The 25873-nt window shown below is 44.2% G+C and overlaps 2 protein-coding genes and 1 long non-coding RNA gene across 3 annotated transcripts; all 3 read left to right on the top strand.

Annotated features, from left to right (window-relative positions):
- The first annotated feature begins 400 nt into the window (after positions 1 to 400).
- LOC104581597 lies at positions 401 to 24619 on the top strand. The gene is made up of 4 exons (XR_729621.1): positions 401 to 478; positions 2133 to 2140; positions 20835 to 20838; positions 24607 to 24619. It is a non-coding gene; the product is annotated as an uncharacterized LOC104581597 (long non-coding RNA).
- LOC100821082 (pyruvate dehydrogenase E1 component subunit alpha-2, mitochondrial) lies at positions 5775 to 9925 on the top strand. Its single transcript, XM_003563960.4, has 8 exons — positions 5775 to 6589; positions 6702 to 6781; positions 7229 to 7306; positions 8719 to 8814; positions 8912 to 8983; positions 9119 to 9172; positions 9259 to 9324; positions 9636 to 9925. Exons 1-8 carry the CDS (start codon positions 5896 to 5898, stop codon positions 9678 to 9680), a joined length of 1185 nt encoding a protein of 394 aa, XP_003564008.1. The 5' UTR covers positions 5775 to 5895; the 3' UTR covers positions 9681 to 9925.
- LOC100846892 (probable galacturonosyltransferase-like 9) lies at positions 17245 to 18938 on the top strand. The gene has a single exon (XM_003563959.4). It carries the CDS (start codon positions 17431 to 17433, stop codon positions 18502 to 18504), a length of 1074 nt encoding a protein of 357 aa, XP_003564007.1. The 5' UTR covers positions 17245 to 17430; the 3' UTR covers positions 18505 to 18938.
- Positions 24620 to 25873: the final 1254 nt, after the last annotated feature.

Genomic DNA, 25873 nt, shown 5'->3' with positions numbered 1-25873 from the left:
TGACTACTAAAAATAATACTAAGGTATTTATGCAAACCAATCTTACAGATAGAGATCTTTTTTGGTCAGAGAAATAAATTTATTTATTACTTTTCCAAAGTCTTGCCCTCTGCACAGTTTTACAGGTGTACAAGATATCACTAACACTAGCAGGAGCTGGCCAGCTGAGGCACAGCCATGCACCATACCAAAGCCACGTGGTGACCTTTGTAAATATCCTGAGAAGGGTGTAGTTAGGAATCGACCCAAGCTAGCGATAGTTTCTTCTCCACAGTTCTCACCAGTGTAAAAATTCCCCACACCATAACTCCCGACTTGGAGGCCATGGCTGCGACCTAGAAGAGCTGAGCACCTGAGAGCGCAGGGGCTTGGGAAGAAAAGGAGTCAGGGAGGAGAAGGCCAGGGACAGTCGTGGTGCAGCTGGAGGAGAAGTGCTTAGTAGCAGAACAGCTAGGAGGAGGACGAGCAGAGCAAGAAGGTACAGCCTGAGAGTAGAGAAAAACTACTTTTTGTTGTCCAAGGGGAAAAACTGAATGTGTTGCTTGATTGTGTGTTGTTCTGATGCTTGAAGAGGAGTTAGAGAAAACCTCAGCTTGTTTTTGTTAGTGTTCTCTGTAGAAAACAGAGTGAGGTATTGCTTTCTTATTAAGTCTTTGGGTTTACAGTAGAAGCTTACTTCAGATTTTTAATGTCATCTTGAGGTTACACAGGAAACCATGCTTTCTTGTTGTCAAATTTTGTACTGTCAACCTGTGTATGTAGGTGTGCCACACACACATGCATACAGTTCAGTTTTGGAAATAGCTTAATGTTCAGAAAAGAAGCTGTGAGCATAGATCGTTAATTCTACAAGCACTACTTCCTAGTCTATCTAAATGACTGTTGTGTAAATACATGCCTTGTTTGTAGGATTGAGTGCTTAAGCTGTAGAGAGAATTAGATTGAGGAATGACAATTAATTTCTATCATCCAGCTTTAGGCCTGGCAATTATTTTTTCAGAGTACTTGTACTTTAGCACCTTGAAATCTGGTCAAGCAAAAATAAACAGCACCCAGGAAGGAAGCTACACTCTTGTAGTAGATGTTCAGGTTGTTGAAGCAAGTATACACACATATTAGAGTACATATTCCTGTAGGAAATTATTTTCACCAAAGATTACTTCCTACTAGTGTCTATATCTCTCCAGTTTTGTTGTTTGAGAAAATATGCATGCCAACTCTGAATTATGACAGCAGCCTTTAATCATTTAACTGTCATCTTGATTGCTCTGTGTTTATATATGTTTTTCTTGCATGATGGATTGATTGAAGTGTGAGAAATAAATTAAACTGAACCTCAATACTTTGAACTTTAGAGAGCTAGTAGTTGTAGCCTGTAACTTCTTGGGCAAAGACATAGCAAGCTCCTGTGAACTGTAGCATATCTTCAGGTTCCAGTGCAATGTAGCTAGAACCCAAAAGACCACCAACAGGTTCTACAGCTAGATGTTTTGTTCCCAGATTTTAGTAGACTTATTGGTTAAGCTTTGCAAAGCTTTAATACACCAACTAGTGGGGAACCAGGTCAGGTTTTAGGAGTAAGATAACCATGCCAAGTAATTGTTTAGTTCCAGGATCCAAAAGCTTAGAACCATAAGGTGAGCTGTACCATTTTGCAGAGTAGTGTTAGTATCCAGTAGATGGTTAGTAGCACAGTTATGCACAGCTATCCTTAATGTCCAGTAGCAGCAACCACTAGAGATAAATCCCAATTGTCTAGTTAGTTAACACTCAAATGTCCAGAACTAGAAAGTTAATCAAGTTGAGTTAGAGAGACCAGTTCGGTCAGTTTGTTTCTATTCACCAAATTTCTGTGAGTGAGGAAATTTGTTAAGGGAGTTGTCAAACCAAAATAAACCAGAACCTAATTATTGAATTGGCTTTAATGCTTTAAATCACAATAAAGGTTCAATGACAATAGCTAAAATTCTTAAAATTGTACATGCAGGTTTTCAAGTTTCTTGCTGTGATAAAATTTATTTAGCACTATCATGAGCATGTCATGAGCATGTCATGAGCATAATCATCTGCATTACATGCATTCAATGCACAACTTCTGGAACAAGTCCTTATCGGACTTTCTCTCTTTTCAGAAGCGGGAGTTCAGCAAGCAAACATGTCCTTTGGTACTGTTTGACAAAGTTTCCATCTCTTCTATAACTTGCACAAAATGAAAACCTATTTTCTAAAGTGAATCAATTAGAATAGTGACCGCCATCCTTGGGCGTGATCATGGTGGGTGGTGGAACTCTGGAAAGGTGCCGAAGGCACAATGGAAGGCGGGTCCCACTACAATGGGTTTTCATATAAGGTTAAACAACAATTGATTACCTGTGCTTAAGCGCTGTAGCGACCGCGTTGACTACATACCCTGTATGGGCAGGGCAAAGCCGAAGTACCCTTGTCCTATGCCATACTACCCCCGGGAGAGCAAGACCTTGGTAGTTGGATCTGTAGTATCAACTACTAGGAAGGTAGTCTGGTCTGGGACCAGCTACAATGTGCTGGATCTGTAGCATCAGCATGAGACCGGTAGTACCCGGCCTGTTGAGCGGGACTACGACGTGGAGTATGGCAGAAAGACAGCGAAAAAGCTTTGTGATTCAAGAGTCTAGTTGTGAGTGCGACGGCATGAACGCCATGACGCTTGGTCCTTTGTGGGTAAAGTAACGCACCTCTGCAGAGTGTAAAAAGTGTGACCTGCACTCCATGTTCCTGGGTGGAACTATGAACGCGGCAGGAAAGGAGTCCATCGGGGACTCTAGCAGCCTGTAAGACAAGGGATCAATAGCTCTTTGAATAATAACCTGACTCTCTTACCTTACAAAATGCATTTTTTTGGAGAACACCTCTATTCTCAGTATACAATGCATCAAACACCAGTTGATATCTCTGGACTTGTTGAGTACCTTCCGTACTCATCCCCTATGTAAACCTCCTTTGTTTAGGTTGTGAGCCGACGGCAGAGGAAGAAGTGGTGTACGTCGAAGTTGGAGAAGAAGTACCAACAAAGCCACCTTCAACGAAAGTTGACGAAGGAGTGGACTACTACTACGAGTACCATGAAGACAGCAATGACATGTAGATTAGTTAGTAGCTTTGTGAGACGAGCGTGTAGTATTACTTTTGCTGTACCAAACAGAACGGTTTTAAGTTCCCAGTTTTAAATTCCCAGTACTTTGGGAATCAGTTTGTAAGATCTTTGTGTTGGCACTTCAGTTTGTATGGATTTGTAATATAAGTTTGTAATAATGGACCGCTGCAATGCTTCTGTTGTACTATTCTGATCGATATGTTGTTGATGAGGCCGCACTTCATCTTTAATTTGTCAAAAATCACCATATTACTCGAAAGGGTAGTATGTGGGTCGCTTCAATTTTTCAGAATAGATACATCCATTTGTCAAAGATCACCATGGAACGGAGGGAGTAATTATCAACAAGGTATTCAAGGGCCTGACATGTATATTAGAAAGACAATTAGGACCATACCAAATAAGCATTACTGGACAACACGGGAAATCATATCAAGGAATATAACCAGGTAAGTGGTTCACACAAGATCAATCCATTGGTAAATTCATAAGCAAGCAGTATTTTGATGGCAAATAATTTAATAAGACAATTTTAAATAGAACAATAAACATTGGAAACCAACTGTAAAAGATCAATACAAAATTCACCAACCATTAATATGGCATCAAGCACCATCACCAATTTATTTTCCCGAGACATCAACAGCAGCCCTACCAATACGTCTTCTCATCTTGCGTAGAACATCTCCTGCATCGCAGTATGATGCTTAAATGAATATGAATGCCAAAAAAAAACATGTATACCTAGAAATGTAATATTAAAGAGTGAGAAACCGCTAAAGGATAAATTGATGCCATAGCCATGTGCCCTTGGCATTTCATAAATCGGAACTAAATAAAACAGTGATCGATAACCAAAGATTTAGAACTTGTTAGTGCCTTTAAGAAAGTAAAACATCCAAGCAAGTACCACACAGTCCAGGTTGGTATCAATAACACAAGTGCAGAAATAAAAACAAAATTAAATGATGCAAATGACACCATTTGCATTTGCATCTACTGACATCCGACATTAAAACATCTAGAGCATGCCCAAAATGTCATACCCTGAAAAAAATTCTGAAGTCGGGACTCGGACTAAGTTTTGGCAGCAATATTCCCTAATCTAGTCCCTGCAATCTGGCCGTTTAAAAATACATATGCTTCATTTAGATATGCAAAACATATTCAGAAATTAAAGCCTATCGGGAAAAAATATTTGAGTTAACGCAATCGGTTTTATAAATTTGATGCGCAGCAAGGTGGCGTGGATATCGACTTAGGTGCCATCCTCCTCATTTGCATGGAGCAACGGCCGCCGTGATGTCAAATATCAAGCCCGCAATTGCATTAACGTATTACTTCTGCCGAATATGGAACGAACGGAAAAAACAAGAGAAATGAGATAATTTATTTACTTGTGAGAAATTTGCAGCAAAAAACCAGCAGGAAACCAAATCCCCGAGGAGCACACTATCATATATATAGTAGCCGTCAACGTGGCTGCTCCTGTTGCTCTCCGAGTCGCTACGACTTAATGGTTTAGATTTGCATATTTTGGTCTTCGTATCAGACTTGTCGATCTTCATGTGTCTTCTCTGATTCACTCGCAGTTTGAGACTCTTATTAGTCGTCTTCAATTTTATTCCTGGGTTTCAGTCTTCAGTTTTTAAGTTTTCAGTTTCAGTAATCAGTTTGAATCCTGAAGTACAAATTTCTTTCTGTCGGTCTTGTCTGTTAGTGTTCAGTTTTATTACCCACTTCCACTCTTCAGTTCTACTCTATTAATCTTATAATTATCAATTTTCAGTTTTTTTTATCTCGCATCAATTTTAGTCTTAAAATTTCTGAGTTCTTTTGAATTTTGGCTAGTGTTGGGTGTTATAGAAAACTGAAATCCAGTCGGTGTTGGTGTTGATCATGAACTTTCTACTAAATTTTGCTAATGCATTGCTAAAAACTGCTATTGAAACTAAACACTCCCTTTTGGTACTAGGAAATGACGGTGAAAGGGCTAAAGTTTTTTATAGGCTTTTAATCTTGTCTCCATTTATTGTTTATAGTTTTCTTTATCGTTTTCTTGTTTTTTTCTTTCTAAAAGATATAATTGTTGAAAATTTAAAATTGCAAATTGAACAAGTACACGAAACGTTTGGTTTGTTCAGTTGCTTGGATTCTGATAATTAGTTTCGTGAATTTTATGTCTTTGTTCCGTTGGTTGGTGTATTGCAGATCTCCTTTGTTTGGATTAAACCAAGTGCTATTGGCCGGTACTGAGATAAATTCTGAAGATAATATAACTTTTAGAACTAAGATAATTTTATTTAATTCAACAGGCAATTCACCATTTTGTAGGAATTTTAAAAGAGCAGCACAAATATCAGATTTCACCAGAACAACCCAGTGCTTCTGGAAAAAACCCTGCTATAAATCCGGGGCCGGTCATTTGTATTTCATCTTATGTCACGTTTTTGTACGTGTGAAAATTAGATAGGTGGGAGATTGAGAACAACGGCGAAAACGGAAAGAGCTACTCCGTATTTCTGTGTCCAACCTCCCGTGAACGCGCGACACGCGCCGACGCGCCCAATCCGAGATGCCACGGCATCCCGCCAAAGCGCGCGCCACGCATCCGCACCACGCGGCGGCGCCCGATCACCCTGCCCAAAGTCCCACCTCCCCAACTACCTTCGCCACGCTCCGCTCCCCGTCTACTCCCGCAGAGCATCACATAGTACTTCGCCTCAGCGAGTCGCCGTCGCCACGCCAACACAACAAACAACATGGCCGCGACCATCCTCCGCCGCCTAAACCCCGCCGGCGCAGCTCCCCCACGCGCGGCGCCGACGCTCGACCTCGCCCGCCGCGCGGTCTCCGACTCCTCGGAGCCGCTCACAGTCGAGACCTCGCTCCCCTTCAAGCCCCACCTCGTCGACCCGCCTCCCCGCACCGTCTCCACCACCCCGCGCGAGCTCCTCGCCTTCTTCCGCGACATGGCGCTGATGCGGCGCGCCGAGATCGCGGCCGACTCCCTCTACAAGGCCAAGCTCATCCGGGGCTTCTGCCACCTCTACGACGGCCAGGAGGCCGTCGCCGTGGGCATGGAGGCCGCCATCACCCGCCGCGACGCCATCATCACCGCATACCGCGACCACTGCCTCTACCTCGCCCGCGGCGGGGATCTCGTCGCCGCCTTCGCCGAGCTCATGGGCCGCCAAGACGGGTGCTCCAGGGGCAAGGGCGGGTCCATGCACTTCTACAAGAAGGACGCCAACTTCTACGGCGGCCACGGCATCGTCGGCGCGCAGGTGCCCCTGGGGTGCGGCATCGCCTTCGCGCAGAGGTACAGGAAGGAAGGCACCGTCACCTTCGACCTCTACGGCGATGGCGCCGCAAACCAGGGACAGCTCTTCGAGGCGCTCAACATGGCCGCGCTATGGAAGCTCCCCGTCATACTCGTCTGCGAGAACAACCACTGTGAGTTCTTCTTTACAGTCTGTGTATGTTGGGTTCTGCTACTACTGTCTGCACCCATTTCAAATTATTACTATCGGTGCTGTGATTTATATGAACTGTTTGAATTGTTCAGATGGGATGGGGACGGCCGAGTGGAAGGCCTCCAAGAGCCCGGCATACTACAAGCGCGGGGACTATGTACCTGGGTTGAAGGTACAGAGTCGGATTGTTCTCTGTTTCGTTTATTTTGTAGTTCATTTGCATAGGAAATGGACTGCTTATTGTGATGTTGATGAGCATTTTAAATGCAATTTTGTTTGTATTTCGAATAAGTTTGTTATTAGGTGCAATGTTGGTTTGTATTTCGCGTCCTCTCGGACTGAATACCGCACCATGAACCCAGTGAATCATGTGTCCTCTCGAGCTGAATACCATACTATGAACCACCACAGTATCCGGCCGTTCTGATTGTCGAATAAGTTTGTTATTACGCCGCTCTGTTACATGTTGTCATCATCTCTGACTGGATCCAGTAGATTTTTGGTGCAAGGGTCCTGTTCGCAGTGAAAATTTTGAGCTGGAAATTGGTCCTGGTGTTTGTAGTATTTCATTAGGTGGACTACTAAATACTAATGGTTTGCTATCTTGTGTTTGATGCAGGTTGATGGAATGGATGTTCTTGCTGTGAAGCAGGCCTGTAAATTTGCCAAGGAACATGTTCTTGAAAATGGACCAATTGTAAGTCCTCAGAAAAGTTGGAGCTTCTGTATCGTTTGGATTTTGTGCATGTATGTAAGTTAGGGGATCAATCCTGGGTTGGGCTGGAATACCCAAATGGTAGTTGCTACTGGGAAGTGCTCATATCTACAGCCATCGTTTCATATATACAAGGTGTACTTTTTAACTGCAAGTTGGTCAGTTAGTCATTGCAGAATGTTGTTCTTACAACACTAAATCCTCAAACCAGTTAAATGATAACTTAAGATATCATGTTTCTAACTGTTTTCTTTGCAATCCCGTTTCCTAGTTACTACTCCACTTAGTTGATGAAGGACCGATCTTTTCTTTAGAAGAATGATAAAGGACAAGTTTGACTAAGAGAGTAATAGTAACTGTGACTAGGGAACTGTACCAAACAGAGTACTCAGACTTGAGTTCAAACAAAAAAAGAAGAGCACTGCGGAACAATGTGGTCTTTGGAGATGGTAAAGCTTCGGTGGAAGCGAGTGCTAAGTTCCTCGTCAACTATCTGGAAACCCTAGGCCATATCCGGCTGAAACCTGATAATGGTAAAGGAAAGTCTCATATGAGTAGGGAGGGCGTAAGAGTAGTTCATAAGCAAGTTCATTTAGCTACAAGAGGTGTAGATGTTGCGTCTGTGCAACTTGAGCCGCCTCAAGTTTTTTCTGAACTACGTGCCGTAGATTGTAATACTTCTATTGATCTTCAATAAATCCCCCTATTCCAGCGCAAAAAAAAAGAGCACTGAGACCAGGTAACTGTATAACTAACTTAAAACACAAGATGTTTCTTCTGGGGCACAAAACACAAATAGTTATTTATTTTTTCTCGAAAAGACACAAATATTTTAAAACACAAGATGTTTCTTCTGGGGCACAAAACACAAATATTTATTTATTTTTTCGCGAAAAAACACAAATATTTAGATAGAGCAACTGGGAGTGAAGGGAAAAAAATTGAAGTACACAAGAGGATCTCTGTTGTGATTTTGTCAAATATATTTTGCCTATCCTTTTTTGTTTCATGGTTCTTCATAGGCATCTTGTTTTTCTAGTTCTATATATTTTCTTCCAAAAAAGGGAAATTGTGAATACAAAAGCACATCAAGGGTCTGATTGTTAACCACCATTTGGTCCACTACTACCATAATGCTTCAGGATGTGTGCAATTTACTTTGTGTAATTTGGTGAAATATCTTTTAGAGCCACAGGCCCCCACCCAGTTCCGTTTTCATTGAAAACGAAACACAGAGTCTTACTCATTTGGTGAAATATTTGTGCAGAAAGCTGGTGTCGTTACCTTCTCTCGCTATGTGGAAATACTTAGGATATTATGGTCAAATTTTCATTATAGTTTTAAATTAGATAGCTGCTAGTTAACAGTTCTTATGTATTCTTTTGGTGTTTTAGATTCTTGAGATGGACACATACAGATACCATGGTCATTCTATGTCAGATCCAGGCAGTACTTACCGCACGAGAGATGAGATTGCAGGAATAAGACAGGTAAAGATGGCTGTTAGCTCTCCGCTTGAAATTTATGTTCCACCTATCAACAAAGATTGAGCTTCTGACATCAGTTGTTTGTGTCATGATATAACAGGAGCGTGATCCAATTGAGCGTGTCAGAAAGCTGATATTGACCCATGACTTGGCAACAGCCCAAGAGCTCAAGGTATTGTTTTGTAACTAGAAAAAAAGTATCGCAAAGCACAAATCCTAGAATGAGATCTGCTCTGGTGGGTGTCATAAATAGAGAAATCTTAAGTAGCTGTATATTCTTTTTCATTATGGCCATTTTTTCTTCTAGGACATGGAAAAGGAAATTAGGAAGGAAGTTGACACTGCAATTGCTAAAGCAAAGGTATGAAATGCAGCTAGTTATTTTTGAAAGGTTATTACATCTATTTAATTGTGCTTACGAGTGCCAGCGCAATTCAATACCTGCAGGAAAGCCCAATGCCTGATACGTCTGAGCTATTCAAAAATGTATATGTCAATGACTGCGGTCTGGAGGTAAGCAGATGTCAAGGATTATTCTTTAAGAATTCCAGAATCCAGATGTTTCAGTAAAGAAAATCATTAGTGCTAGTTTATGGAACCTAGACTCATGAAGACCATGTTTTCAAAGTTAAATATAATCACACCTTTATTCCAAGGGCTTTGCTGGGATCATGCATCATTTGACATGTATAACCTATTGCAACTGACATTCGCTAGAATTGGCCACTTCAGTCTAGCTTGGAGAAAACACAATACTAGCTAGTCACCGTAAGAATTGCATGGGACGGCCCATCTTAACTAATAATCTCTTTGCCATGATGCAGTCTTTTGGGGTGGACAGGAAAGTGGTGAGAACCGTTCTTCCTTAGGCTGGCAAACGAAAAGCTTGGATCTTTATACTAGTAGTATGATACGTGCTGGGGAGATATGATAATACAGACCAGGGATTCCTTGTTGGAGAACTGGAAATGTGCATTCTCTGCTGCTTAAATAATCCTGTATGTATTCTGTGTCACATTGCATTGTAGTCATTTCCCCCCACTTGTGGACATAAGTTTGGGAATGCAGCTTAAAATTTCTTTCGTTATGTCAATTTTTAGCGATTATTGGCGAACTGTTCGCACGTATCTGAATATCTGATGCTCCACGCTATTCTCAGATTATTTTTCATTTCTCCAGGGGAACCTGGGCTGTCCATTCTGTAGAAACGCATAAGGCCTAGCCTGCCCGTGACGTTGACTGGGCCGGATGAGCCCATGGTTTGGGAATGTTCTAGGCAGGTCGCTCGTGTTGCGCCAAAGCAACCCTCTTTTTATTCCCCTCAAAAAAAAAAAGCAACCTCTTTCTTTTTTGCGCCAAAGCAACCCTCAACTGTTCTACTCCTTTCCCCTCAAAAAAATAAATAAATAAATAAAAACTGTTCTACTCCTAAAAAAAAGCAACCCTCAACTCGAGTAGCGGCGAGATGACAGCATGACACCATCCCTTTGGTGTATCACCCACGTGGTTATCCATCTGGCTCGCTTCACTCTCCAGCGTGGCTACAAACCGGACGGAAGGGTAACATGACGAAATTGTAGCCGTTGGCCGGCCTGGCAGCAGATCGATCTCTTGTCTTTTTCACCAGGCCGTATTGGATTGCTGTTGTCATATATCCGATTCTCCATATATCGTCCCGTTGCGGCGCGATCCAGAGATATCTCCGGGCGGAACACAGGAAACGGCAAAGGAATATACGGTGGTCCAACATACGTGCACGTCCTTGTCAGGACAGACTTATCAGCTGGCGGATCGAGGTCAAGTCCATCCCTGTGGATTTCGGTGGCCGGCCGGTCTGGTCTGTTCTGCATGTGACGTTTGCCGCGGACGGAAACATGCGTGCCGTGCCCGTGCCCTTGCTCGTGCCGTTTGCCGCGGCAAATCCAGCCAAAGGAAACGGCCGGCGCGCGCGGAGATTAGTCGGCACTTCGTTAGCCATCGTATAATATCTCCTCTCTTCAGATCATGCATCGGAGGAGGCCCGGAAGTCTCGTCGCTCGTCCACGTAGTGGTACGCGTCTCGTCTCGTCTCACGTTGTGGTATTAAATTGCACGCCTCGTCGTACGTCATCGGGCATGGTGCTCCTATATGAAACAGCTGTAAAGCGGCCACCACTGAAGATTAGGGTCAGAAACCCAGAAAACGTCGTCCACACGATCGACTCGACTCGACCTGTCCCGGGCCGGCACGACAAGCAAGGAAGGGAGCGGATCCTCTTGAGAAACGAGATCAAGTTTCAGCGAAAGAGGCAAACGAAAACAGATGCCACGACGGATAATACAGATTGTACTGGTAATAATCTTCTCCCGGCTCTTCCCTTGACACAACTGACAGAACTACGCTGCGCCGAGCTACCAGCTACGTGTTCCAGCGCGCTTCTGATCCAGCCCCCAACCGCCCCGGGCAAGCATATGCCAAGCAAGCAGTCAAATCATGCGACGACTCGAGGCATGTGTCAGTGTGTGACCCGGCCTCTAGCTAGAGAGCGATCCCGGAGACGCGACCACGCGGTTCATCATTTTGGTCATACACGACAACAGACGCTTTGGTCTTGCAACTTTGCGAAGAAGGCTCAACAACCGACGCGTTATGCCCCGGATGTCAACTTTTATTCCATAAGTATTTCCTGCACGCTATATGCCTAGCCTATATAAGTTCGTTATGATGACAACGTCACGTTTCGGTCGTCACCGTGTCGGGAATAGGGATTTTCAGTTACTTTATAATTTTTTAGCCATCAACTTCGCTGGAGGAACTAATGGTGTTGCCCAAGCCAATGTCCGTGACGCGTGGAAGGCCAGGCGTAGGTCCTCAACTATGAAGGCGTAGCTACAAGCTACTGCGGCAATGCGGCGGCGGCTGGTGCGGTGGTGCCGTATGTTGCTGCTATCACGTTGTTACTACGTAGAATAGAAAAGCAGATAGATCGAACATGCGACCTGGGGAGACAGATGATCTGAGGCTCGTCGAAACTGCTACAGGGTGTCTCTTTGACGAGTTTTAAGGACACCGGGGCGATTGGTTAGGAGGAGTATATTTATTTATAACTTGTTGCCATTTTGAATTATAATAACTGAGTTTTGAATGTTACTTGTGTCTTTAATAACATAAAGGTTGTGGACGTTGATCATGCAGAGACCATAGGGACGACCCCTTTTTGGGAACAAATAAATAGCTATGAAACCAAGAAAAAATTATACAACCAAATGGTAAAATAAGCAAGTGCCGGTTGTAAATTTGAATCACGGTAATCCATCGAAATATACACAGCCTGGCTAGTTTAATAAGAGATGATTTTGTGACCAGTAAATTGTAAAATAAGCAAGCATCTGTTACGGCTGGTGACCGCAGGAAACTGTGACCAGTAAATTGCAAGTGATACCATTCTTTTTTTTGCGCGAAGTGATACCATTCGTGTTCTTGAGGATACAACCTTCCTTTTCACGACCATACACATGTGACCCTGATTAGCAAGTGCTAGTGGAATAGCGCTTTTCAGCTCTGCGTATAGTGCCACTAGGATTGCGTACATGATTGGCTAGTTTAATCACGAGTCAGTGAAAGTTCCCTGGTGAAAAAAAGAAGTAAAATACCTGTATGGATCTTGCCTAGCAAATGGACAACATTACATTTCTCAAAGTTATAAGAATCAGTGATCATGAATAGTACTTTCGCATTTTCATAAAGGTTGTCATATTTTGGTTTCGTCAAGACAAGGTTTTGACCAAATTATTTTGTTAATACGTGTGTTTTAAGACATGAAATTTTTATCAATAGGTTCATTTTCAAAAAAAAGCATCTTATCTTGTAATTACATATTAATAACTTATTGATCAAAGTCTTGTCTTAATGAAACTAAATACGCCAACATTTTTAAAAGAGTAAAATACTCCATTAGTACATGAACTCGGCAAAAATGAGCACTTTAGTCCACGAACTCGAAAAACACACACTCAAACTCTTAAACTGGAACTACTGTGTCAATTTAGTTCAAAAACGGTTCGGCGAGGTTTAAACACGCCACGTCGGCTTCGGCCAGGACCGCCGGCCGCTATTCGATTTTCTCAAGTTTTTTTTTGTGCAAAATCACCACGCTGGTTCACCTTCTTCTTCTTGCCGATGTTGTTCCCTTTACTTGCACCGTTGTCGATGGCGTTCTTCTTGTCCTCTGGTGAGGCTGCTGACACAGCATTCTCGTCCGTAGTGGAGTGTGAGTTCTGGTCATTGATGTTCGTAATGAGGAAGTATATTCCAGTAAAATCTATCTACTCTTTTTAATATTTATAAAGTTATTACACGTATCTTTTTTCCTAGAGATTGCTCACCAGATTCGTCGTCGGATCTTTCATCTATTTAGTTAAGAAAGAATAGATACAAGCGTGCATAATATGAATGTGAAGGTCACGAGTTGTCCTATAACAAAGAATTTTGTTATATCTAAATTGTCTGTATTTAGTAAGAAATAAGTTGATTCCCCAGTCATTTGATATGATTTGTACTTTAAAATTCGAAACAGTTGATGAAAAAAGAAGCATAAAATGAAATCCAGATATTAATTCAACGAGTCTGATTTGTCAACTTAAATTTAAGCATTTTACTTAAAAATCAGATAGCTTAGATAAAGTCACACCCTGTGATAAAATCTTCTCTTACCATTTTTTCTCTTAACCAAAGTCGGAGATAGGAAGTCTTCTCTTCTTCAATTTCAGCATGGTACATATTTTACATTTCTGGTACGTCCTTTTCTTATACGACACGCTTCACATGGGACCTATAGTAGCTAGAAAGCACGAAAGTCACTTCATTTTCGTGTGATTGCACATCTTGTCATTAGCTAGTGGTGTTCAATGCGTCCTGTCTCCCATTTCGAGAAGATACAATTGGACACGGACATAGCATACCGCAATACAATCGACATGGAAGATTATAAAAGAATTATAACCGACCCATGGGCCCACTCGTCAGTGTCTTGTCTCCCAGAGCATATATTCCTCGCCGGCCGTCGGGAAGTGACACGCTGGTCGGGCTAAGGAGGCGAGTGCAGCGTTTTACGTGTCTGTTTGTGAGCTCAGCCCAGCTGGCCACTGCTGCTGCCAAATGTGTGCCCATGCCAAAAGCAAGACGTCCAGCTAGCACCAAGTGTTTTTTTTTCTCTCTCTCTCGCTTTCAGTTCGTTGAACGAAAGCGAATCAATCCAGCTGCCCTTTCACATTACCTGTTTCTCCATTTCCTTGTGGGCCAGGCCGCGGCCGGAGGCACAGGCGTCGTGCTTACGTCACCACGGTAGCTGTGCTAAGCACGCGAACACTCCAGACGCTTCTCTCACCCAGCAAGTCTACCGCCACGGCCTGATTTGATTTCATACACTTGTGTCTGCAGCCCGGTTAAAAAGAAGGAGGAAAAAAAATCAGGGGGGAGCGCTTGTGCCAAGAATCAGACATAAATCTCCTCGGAAACCACCTCCTCACCTGCTGATTCCCACTAATTTAAACTCAAACTCAACTAATCCCAGCCTGACAATCTTCACAGACCGTACACACGTGCACGCGGTTGCCACGTTTAGGTCCCCCAGGCGGCCAGGCCCGGCTCCGGCCCCACGGATCCAGCGCGCGGCGGAAAGCTGTCACTGGCCAGGGGGACCCACAACGTGAGCTGTCGTCGTCGGTGCGCGTGGAACAGTTGTAGGGAAGCTACAGGCCTACAGCTGAGCTGAACCCATAGGATTCCTACGCTGCGACCGAGCGCTGACAGCATTTAGATTAGATCCACGCCTTTTCGCCTGACATCGCGGTTATTTATTTTTGCTGCTGATGCCTGATGCTACTGTGAGCCTGTGGATCCTGGAAAAGCTGCGCGGGCATCCTCTTGGCGACTTGGCGTGCACACCCACACACACGAAGTGGATTGAAAATGAACTTAGCTTACACAGAATACTCAACCCACTTGCTTACTGCGAAGGCGCATTTTCCTCACTGTCGACGACGACACGACGGTTTTGCTTATTTTGGGGTTTCGCCGTTACTTTGCACCAATTTATTATTCTTTTCCATCCATATTACTTGTCTCAAATTTGTCCAAATATGGATGTATCTATGTTTAGAAAGCGTCTAGATACATGTAATATTTCGACAAATAATATGGATCGGATGGAGTAATTCATTCCTTTTATACAATTGGACTATTTTATTGTTATTACTTATGGGAGTACATATATTTTGATTAGTAGGATTGCTTCAATTGTAGATATATTTTGACTAGATAAGTGTCCCGTGCATTGCGACGGTCTTCACAAATTATTTATATTCGAAACCATTGATAAGTATCCTCTTAATCATCCTTTTTAGAACATCTTAATTTATTTCTTTAAGGGTTCGTTGTTGATTTTGGGCTAACCCATTCATTCTCTTTTGAGTGGGCAAAGCATTGCTAATAGGCTGCTAGCTTTCTAGCTTGTATTTTGGACTAGGCCCATTGATAGTGAGTTATGGATGAGCGGACACCAACTGTAAATTAATACTCATTCCGACCCAAATTAACTGACATGTATTTGTACAAAAATCTATACAATTTTACTCCGCACAATTTTATTTTAAGTCCCTCTTTTTATTCATTGTGGGGCTGAGCTGGGTTTTTTAGGTCCCCCTTTTTAAGGTAGTGGAGTATAGATTACCAGGATTGCCTTCACTTGTATTCCGCACAATTTTATTTTAGGTCCCTCTTTTTATTCATTGTGGAACCAAGCTGTTTTTTTTTCTGTATCCAACAAGTTATTCGTAGAATTTTCATGCATTGTATCTAATTTACATGTTCTTCATTCCTAAAGTGCAATAACGGAATTGGATAGCTTTGGAAAACAATGGTATACAGTGTGTCTAACTCATCATTATTGGCTCGGGTTGTAAAAGATCTCCACTTATCTATCCCTATTGTAAAAATAAAAATGGTAATCAGAACACACAGAAAAAAATTTCCTAGACATCAAGGATACAAAAACCATATGTGGTTCAATATTTGCTATACACCTAGATAGCAATGCAAGGAAGTGTCCAAGACGGGCCATTTTTTATAGGGTTTTCGTGTTCCTTTTCTTTTTTCTTCATCCCAGTGGTTGCATGGTGCCTTTGAGATATCACCATCTTCAAGTGAAAAAGGTAGAGGTAGACGCAACAAGATGTCAACCCGACATCTGTTATGGGTGCACTCGGTTTTGAGCAAACACTAGCCTCATCCTAGCGCTGTTTGGGACATAAACGCTCGACAGCAAGTATCCAAATGGAAACTTTTCAAGGTTAACTACCGAGTCTTATTAACTTAGTTAATTACTACACCACGTACTAGTAATGTGCTTATTTCAGTTTCTAATCAATTTTCAAAAGTTTGAGAGTGGAGACAAAATGTTGAACTCTAAGAACTTCCACTAAATAAAATCATTTCACCTTTTGCTTGCCACAAAATGTTAATGTCAATAAGACAAGTAAAATTGTGTAAATGCCTTGCCGTAGCCAAAAGATAGTTGTGTTAATTTCAAAAGCTTTTGTCATAGAGAAGAAGATGTGCTTTTCTCGAGAGAAAGAAGATGTGTTTTCTCGAGAGAAAACATACTAATATAAGTACCAACATTTAAAACATTTCATTGTAGCCAAGAGATATAAACCACGTAATCTTTGTAGCCAAGTGATATAACGCACTTAAGACGATAGTTCAAAATAGATATCCATATAAATTTGAGAAACCCACCTACATATTATACTCTTCCACTATTATTACCAGTTAATAAAGAGGAATCCGGATATTCATATTGCTTTTTAAAAAACAAACCCACCGTTGACCGTTGTAGGCATGACAAAGAAAAAGAAAGATATAATGCAAAAGATACCCAATATATCTATAAGATAGAGAGAAAAATATTTTCGCCACCGCCGCAAGATGTGAAGCATCAAAACAGTTGTACGAGTGCACAAGCACTAAGTTGACTAACATGTTTTATTCTGCAAGAATAAATTACTACTGATGCCATCAGGTATCATGTTACTCCTGGAATAAATAAACGCTTATTAAAAAACAACAAAGAGAAATGGAACCAACGGTACAAATATTTTAAAAACCAGTTACTCCTACAAACAAGCAACAGCTATTATCGACTCTTTTTTTGTTTTTCAAAAGAAAGAGAGGCAGAGAGCACCAGCGGAGAAACAACAGCCCGTCGCTGAATCAACGCGCTGATTATCAGCGGAGAGTAGAACGTTAACGCGTTTCCCAAACACGCACGAGACCGCCCCCTCGTCTCTACCAGTCTCTTCCGGTGGCCCCGCCGCGTGGTGGCTTTTATTGCTAACGCCACACAGATACATTCCCCAGAGAAAGGAAACCTCCCCCCACCCTTCCTTCCTTGACCCATACGCGCACCGCGGACGCGGAACGGATACATACATACGGCCTCCCTCGGCTTCCACGGCCCCCTCCGCATTACTGCTCCACCATCACGAGACAGCGCAGCACAGGCTGCACAAGCGCCGCAAGAATCCAAGGAAACACGCCGAGGGGGGAAGGAGGAGAGAACAGAGAAGCCATCGGCGGCGATGATGGCCGGGGCAGTGGCGCTGCTCTTCTTGGCCACGGCGGCGGCGGTGCTCGTCTCCGGCGGTGAGGCGGGGGCGGAGGCGCTGCCGAGGTTCGCGGAGGCGCCGGAGTACCGGAACGGGGAAGGGTGCCCCGCGGCGGCGGCGGGGGTGTGCGACCCGGGCTTGGTCCACATCGCCATGACGCTGGACGCGCACTACCTGCGGGGCTCCATGGCGGCCATCTACTCGCTGCTCAAGCACGCCTCCTGCCCGGAGTCGCTCTTCTTCCACTTCATGGCGGCCGCGCCCGGGGACGCCGAACTGCGGCGCGCCGTGGCGGCGTCGTTCCCATCCCTGCGGTTCGAGATCTACCCGTTCCGCGCCGAGGCCGTGGCCGGGCTCATCTCCGCGTCCGTGCGCGCCGCGCTCGAGGCGCCGCTCAACTACGCGCGGAACCACCTCGCCGACCTGCTCCCGCCCTGCGTGCCGCGGGCGATCTACCTCGACTCCGACGTGCTAGCCGCCGACGACGTGCGGCGACTCTGGGAGACCCGCCTGCCGGCCGCCGCCGTCGTCGCCGCGCCCGAGTACTGCCACGCCAACTTCTCCCGCTACTTCACGCCGGCCTTTTGGTCCGACCCTGAGCTCGGCGCGCGTGTCTTCGCTGACCGCCGTCGCCCGCCTTGCTACTTCAACACCGGCGTCATGGTCATAGACCTCCGCCGCTGGCGAGCCGGCAACTACCGCCGCCGCATCGAGCGATGGATGGAGATCCAGAAGGACAAGCGCATCTATGAGCTGGGCTCGCTGCCCCCGTTCTTGCTGGTCTTCGCTGGCGAGGTGGAGGCTGTCGACCTCCGCTGGAACCAGCATGGCCTCGGCGGCGACAACGTGCACGGCAGCTGCCGCCCGCTCCACGACGGCCCCGTCAGCCTTATGCATTGGTCAGGCAAGGGCAAGCCCTGGGACCGCCTGGACGCCGGCAGGCCCTGCCCGCTAGACCACACTTGGAAGTCCTACGACCTCTACATCGGCGGAGATGGCAGCAGTGCTGCCACGCCGGCCTCCGGGCCAGCATTGTCTTCTTGGTAGAGGGGGAAACTTGTAGCTGTAGTGGCATACTGCTAGATACAACAATTCTTTTGTTCTTTATGCGGTTCTGAGCAATGGGAGCGTGGCATTGCATTGGTGCTACTGCTCTTGTCGCCATGACCTAGCTGCAGTTCCCCATCGGCTGTACAGGGCAGTGAAGGAAGGGGCAGCTGCCATTGCAGCGCCGGGAGACGAGTGAAGAGTGGACAGAGAAAAGAAGAGCTTGTTCTTTTCTGGTAGAATTCAGATTGGTTATTTGGGGGATTTTGATTCTTTTGGGTTGGTGTTGATTGGGGTTCCCAATTGGCTCCATTGGTGGCAGTGTACAATTCATTGATAGGAAAGACTTGGAATTTTGTTCTGTTATTGATGATTCATTCATTCATTTGACAAGTGTTCTGATCTGAAATCTAAATTATCTGAGTTGCTTCAAATTCTGTTGAACTGAGTGACATATCCTGTATCTGCTTCTGAGGTGGTTCTCTTTGAACTTGAAGTCTTAATTTGTTTCTTGTAATACCTGAAGCTCAATCAGACCTGGCAATCTGATGAAGAACATAGCCAAGGCATTCTACATTTTTGTTTGATTCAAAACCTGGGGCAACTCATGTCATATACATTGATGGGTATGAAGCTGAAATGTCGACCTAGGAATTATGATATTCCTGGTGTACTGCCTTTGATTGCGAACAGTTCCTTGTTTGTTCATTCCACTTCTGTCAGAAATCAATACTCCACACAAGAGGCTTGTGACTGGGAACTTCAAAAGTTTCTCTTCAAAATTCTCTGTGCCCAATAATTTCCCGCCTGCTTCTGTATCCGTGTTGTGCTATTTGAATTAACTTTTGTTATCCAGGATATCTCCAAATTAAGTGACAGCATCATTTAGGATGCAATTTTGCTTATGTGATCCAGTAACTTCTAGTTTTAGTAAGGATGTTCGCTGTCGGTTTTTATTTAGTTTGTTGCAATTTTGCTTATGATCCAGTAACTTCAAGTTTTAGTAAGGATGTTACGTTGTCGGTTTTTATTTAGTTTGTTCGAACATTTGTACTCATGTTTTTGTATCAATGAAATCAGATGCTTATTCTAAACAAGATTGGGACTGGCCTTTTAAACTTATCCGCTTGCCAGCTAGCCTAGGCACTGTAATCAGTTCAACTAACGAAGAATTCCAAGCCCATAGCTGGTGTCTTGAAGCAACAGAATAGGAGGCCTAGCTCATATAGTTTACACATGTCAAAGTTCAGCCACTTTGCACAAAACACACTACTACCACAAGAAAAGGTCCAGCTCCAGCCTGGAGGCAACCAACTAATGACCAGCTAGAGAACTGAAACTGCAAGGCTAGTGTGCACTGGTGCATTTGCAGTGCAAGTAATCATCATTGTCTTAAATTCTCTTGTGCCTTGCTTCCTCCTATCACTTTGCCTTTTTCCTGCCTAGTGTGATGAGGTCCTCTCCCCTCTACTCTCCAGCCACTGGGCATCAAACGCACCACCCCTTTTCAATATCCTCTCACATGGATATATAAAACAAGCCCCTTGCATGATGAAATGAAAAGAAGGGCATTGTTCTCCTATGTAGGAAGGCGTCATTCTCAGGTAGTGGTATATTTTCATGTGACGCGTGCAGTTCACAGGAATCAAAAGTTGCTCTTTGGCGACCCTATGAGCAAAACCATCCATCCACCTACTAACGAAGAGTACTCACTAACGAAGCATGTGATGCCAATCATTCCAACCGTCCGATCAGAGACATCAAACGATGACAACCGGTTGATTCTTTGCGGGTGTTCGCTTTACCAAAGTTGCACGAAATTCAGAAGCCACCACGACGATTCGCCCACGGAAGAGAACAACGGAGGGACTCAGGCACTGTGCATGGCAGCTGCCGGATTTGGCCGCCATTAACTGGGCCTCTTGGTGCCTCTGCGATTAATGGCGGCCACCGGATTCAGGTGTGGGGCAGGCAGGCCGCAGGCGCGCGGGAGGCACATGCACGCAGTAAACCCGAGAGGGAGGGTGAGGAGGAAAGCCGTCGGCGTGCGCGAAGGGCTTAAGGTTTGGCGGCATGCCGTAATGGCAGGGGCTGGTGCTGGGCTGGGAGCCTGGGAATGCTTGGCCTCTTGCGGAAGCTCTGCGTGCATGGAGAGAAACATTACTCATTTCATTGATGGAGCATATATACTACGGTTAGTTTATTTGGCTAAATAACTCCGTAGCAATATCGTTTATGTGTGCGTATGTTGGTTCTTAATTTTAGTTTTGGTTTCATATGTAGGCAGATGCATAGAGCACGTGGAAATGAGAAGGTCAATATACCGAAAGGATCGTGCTTCAGGAATCACGGTTTACCATCCGGCAATATATCCTGAGAAATTAACATTCCTATTTCTGTTGTTTTGACAATGAGAACTGCGATAAGACGATGGGCGCCTGGGCGGCCATCTTCATCGTTGGACGTCATGGCGACATCCCTTTTGTTCTCCCATTGGTCTATCTACCGTTACACGAGAGAATGTAATAAATATTTATTTTTTGCACAAGAGGGTCGATGTCTCGCAGAAAGAATTTACCCCGTTTATAATGAAAACCAGGCCCAAAAACTATACAATACATGGCTTATTAAACCGTGTGAAAAACTCTGACTACAAGCAAACACATGACATAGAAAGAACAAGCTGTAACGGCCAAAGCGAACCCCCTCCCACTCCACAACGCCGAACAGAGAGCAGATCCTAACGCCAAAAGAAGGTAGGTAAAATTGGGTTTCTTCGACAGCCGGAGCAAGGAAGAGACTGCCCTGATAGGAACGGCTCGCGCAATGGCAAGCCCATGCTGCTCAAACCCGCCATCCCAGGACGGGACCACCGCTACAGGCAAACCTCCGCCGTCAGGGATCCAGAAGCAACACCTCCAAGGATAAGACCCAATGTTTCTTTTTTTTCTTTCTCTAGTTAAATTGCTTGAAATATCATGTCGACGTTCTCCTTAGGGCTACTTTTGATTCATCGAAAAGATATGGGTAAAACAGGAGTGTCATTTTTTTCTTCTAAGGACAACCAAAAGTTTTCCTTGATTGAAATACCAAAGCAAAATACATAAATTATACATATCCATTTAGATCTATTTTAGAATTACTACGCACAAAGAACAGAGATGATTATCTTTTCAGGGCTGGCGGAGCTTACTGCAATTAAGCCCACTAGATCTTAATAGAACCAGATTGAAGTTCAAACCACGGAATTAACAGACCTGACCATTATAGTTGATAACACAAAATGCAGCTAGATAGGCAATTTATTCGTCGGTTCTATTTTCCGTAGGAACGGAGGAGCCACCAATGCTCGTTGGCAACTAGGGGTATGTGATCGTCCTCCGATTCTATGTACATGTACACGAGCTAGTCGTCGTTGCACTAAAATGGAGCCTCGACAATGTTGAAGGCTTCCGGTGCAACTTTATCAGCCGCCAAAGCACGCCTGCAATCTCAGCCCTCTCCGCAGGCTCCTCTTCACAGTCTCCTTCGCTGGCACCCTCCGTCGCTTAGAACTAGCTCACCATGCTCTCAACCTATCCAACTAAGAGTAAGAGCTGGTGTCCCTTCAATTGCTCGAAACATCATGACGATGTTCTATCCTTAGGGCTTCTTTTGATTATTAGAAAAGGTGGAGGTTCTTGGGAGGGGGGGGGGGGGGGGCGATGCCCTCCCCAGCCCATTTAGAATTTTAGCAGTGTGTGCTAGAAAAATATCTTTTCTCTCCGAGTGTTGCTCCTCGGTCTCTTTTACCTCTCGTTCAATCTCACTAATTCTCCGTGTGTGTTTTTGTCTACATCATATCAAATGGAAACTAGATTTCATGGAGCTAAGGGATTGCTTCCTCTTGGTGGCTAAGGTGGCAAGCACAACATTGGCGGTCGTCATCCTCCCCTTTCCCTCCGGAGGCACCCCCGTTGTGTGAAGCATACATGTGGTAGCTACGAACTCTCCCGCAGACTTTAATTTTTGAATGTGGCCGTCAAGGTCGAGGACTTTCTTGAACTGGCGATGAGCCCATTTATGATGATCGTCCAGTTGCTTTCCTCCGCCGTTGGGCAGGCATAGAGGTCCACTTCGCGTACCCAATGGTCTTCTTCGAGTGGGTACGTATAATTTCTTCATCTTTGTCGATTCTCGATTATTTGAATTTTTTTGAAACCTTGGTAAGCTAATTGCACACTACAAAACTAAATATGTCTTCGTTGGTTCAATTTCAGTCCATTAAGTATTATGTATGCAGTGACATTCAAAAGAGGATGTAAAGGATTTATTAACTCACTTAAATCAAATGCTTAGGACTAACATTATTGAGATATAAAGAAATTGTAAAGCACATGATAAATAGGAAACACATAATTCTCATTTTGAGTTGTCTGATTTTTCTTCTTCTAAATATTAGTGATCTAAAATTGGAAGCCAACAAATTTTAAGAATTGCACCCTTCAAAGTTTATAAACTATGGGTGCAATTGCAACGGCTAATTTACGCTCATGTGACAGTTGCAGGTCTACATGGCTTTCCAGCTGGGCACGGCCTCCGCCGGGTGGGTTGTCATCACCGAGCTGCACTTCAACATGCACGGCAGAGGCTTGTTCCTCGCGATATGCCTGAGATACACGGTCGCCTCAGGCCCGTTCTTCCTAGTGGGTGCCCTTAGTTTGGGCAATGCGGTCATTCGGACCCAGAATTTTTGACATGACACTGACACTGACACTGAACTTTGCCATACAACAGTAGAAATTATATTTTTTATATTTTTTCTATGTAGCATATTAGGATACTCTCACTCTAGAATCCAAATTGATACATGTTATTTACTTAGTTTTTTGGGGGCTAGGGGGCATGCCCCCCCCTCCCCTCCATGTAGCTCCGCCTCTGGTTTTGTGATGCCCCAACGGTGATTTTTTTTATACTTAGTTGAAATTACAGGTTGGAGCCCCCAAACCGCAAATGAAAATAGCCTAAAAAAAAGGAAAAATAGATCCAATTTATTCTCTTATTTATTCTTCTTCCGAGGTAATTATAATAATCTAGTTCCCTAGAAATACAAAAGAAGAAGAGGCAGAGGAGGGGAGGATCGCCGCCTCACGCCTGCATTTGGCATGACACTCCCGTAGACTTATAGCAGCTCCAATTGACTATAAGACGGTATCAATTATATTTTTCCGCTCTGCTTAGGATAATCACACTAAAGTAGCAGCCAGCTTCATTGGTTTTGCCTATTAGATTATTGATACAAATATATCATTAGTATTAGTTCTAGACAAAGCAATGAATCATCAAGAAAGAAAAATGTAACTTTTTTTTTGTAAAGAACCATAAAGATGTCACTTACATTGTCCATGGATAGCGGACCATCCAAGAAGAAGAAGCAGCAATACATTACGCTCCGCTCTGAAATTCGCTCGCAAGAACAGATTAAGATTGCAAAGCTCTTTGAGAAGTTCGTGTTTTCCCTCATCTAGACGATCTGAGTACATGGCAGTGTTGGCTTGTGAGATGTATTCGGGAATTGATGTGGAGAAGGATGGATTAGTCCTTCAGTTATGCAAGGATCACACGGGAGGAGTACTGCAGATGTTTAAAGGGCTCTTAAATGTTACTGTCAGGACGGAGGAAGAGGTACAATTTGGACTTGAGAGTACTGTGCTGTGAACCTGTCGACAAAGAAACAAGAACTTAGTGGGCAAAGCAACCGGATGGAGCAGCAATTTTTTTTTTCAAGAATGCCACCCTGCGGGTGCATCATCGATTAAAGAAGAAGATCCAGAAGGTTAGTACAACGCCGAAGTGGCAATACAACGCCACCAAGTGGTAAGAAGAGAAAAAAGGACTACGTACTAGCTATCCAACCACTCGCCATCGAGGCCGGAATAGACACCCTACCCCTAATGAGTCATGCATGCGCCCACCGACCAAACTCCTCCTAGAGGCGAAGCACGACAAGCTACAAGGACGGCGATGCTCCATTGTAAGACCACATCATTCCGATGGTTCCAAATGGTCCAAAGGACAAGTATGATCTCTGTCCGGAAGTCCCTCCGGGCTCGCCGTTGGAAGGGAAGAGAACACCACCATTCCCGCAGAGTAGCATCCGCATTCAGAGTCGTGTGAACAACCAGATTGAGTTGGACATTTCACACTAAAAAAGACCAAGGAAAAGGTACGTCAATATCCCTCACAACTTTGTGTGATATCCTCAAACCTTTCATCGCGCAAGTTTTTGCAAAACGGAAGAAAAATCTAAAGCTATTCTCTGAGTTTCTATGCAACTTGCCGTATTTCCTACAGTAGTAGTGTTTTTCTTTGTTTGTAAAACGTGTTTTTTATTCTTTTCTTCATGTGACAATTCGTGGTAGAAATAACTTTTAGAAGAATATAAGGATCCCTCCCCGGTCTCATCTTTTTAAGTGGTAGTACTAGCTGAAGTAGGCGCGGTCCCGAGAGCTAAAGAGCATATTGAACAAGGTTAAACCGACAAAACACAAAACACGCAAGTCTGGGAGGCTCCAAATGGCGGCGCAACGTTGCGAGGGCATCACGTCGAACCAAGCAGGGTAAGGCTAGCATTAGCAACGGCCATGGGGGATACAGCAATGTGTGTGTGTGCCGACTGCCAAACAGATTCCAACAATGCCGTGCTAACCCGGTGCTCAGATGATTCCTCCGCTGTGCAATCCATTGTGAATTCTTTAATTAATTGCTGGTACAGTTAGTGGTGACAGTGGTTATAGAGTTGACTGGGTAGACACTGATGCGAAGGCGAGGAAGTCTGAGGCGCTGGATGGATGGAGTCATGGAGGTGCCTTGCGTGAAGACCTGGGCAACACCTTTGCTTGTCTCCTAAGGTTGTTGATGATGAACTTTATCTAATTTACTGCTCCTAAGGTTGTTGACGAACTCTATCTGATTTACGATGGATACCGTACGTACCATACAGTGATGTGATGTGACGTGACGGGTCGTCATCAGCCACGACCATGGAAGAAGTTGCTGGGGAACAAAGGACGTGGATAAGATATGTACCCTCCATCCGTCCGTAAATTTTTTATTGTACTATAAAAAAACAACAAGAATTATGGGACAGATGGAATAGTATGCAACGGAACGCGAGCGCCACAAATCAAGGAAAGCAACACCCGCTGACCCGCATCCAATCATAAGCCTTTGATCATGTATTGCGAAGCATTTTGTCCATTGACATATTAAACCGATCTTGTACGATTCCTTCCTGGCTACTGCTGAAGAGCAGAAACAATCCTGTGTTTGCCTTGTGGGCAATACCTGTCTAAGTTGCCTTAAAAAAAGAAAAGAAAACCTGTCTAAG

The sequence above is a fragment of the Brachypodium distachyon genome, chromosome 1, assembly GCF_000005505.3.
Source record: "Brachypodium distachyon strain Bd21 chromosome 1, Brachypodium_distachyon_v3.0, whole genome shotgun sequence".
NCBI lineage: Eukaryota > Viridiplantae > Streptophyta > Magnoliopsida > Poales > Poaceae > Brachypodium > Brachypodium distachyon.
The sequence above is the reverse complement of the archived record's forward strand: the minus strand, read 5'-3'. Positions and strand labels throughout refer to the sequence as shown.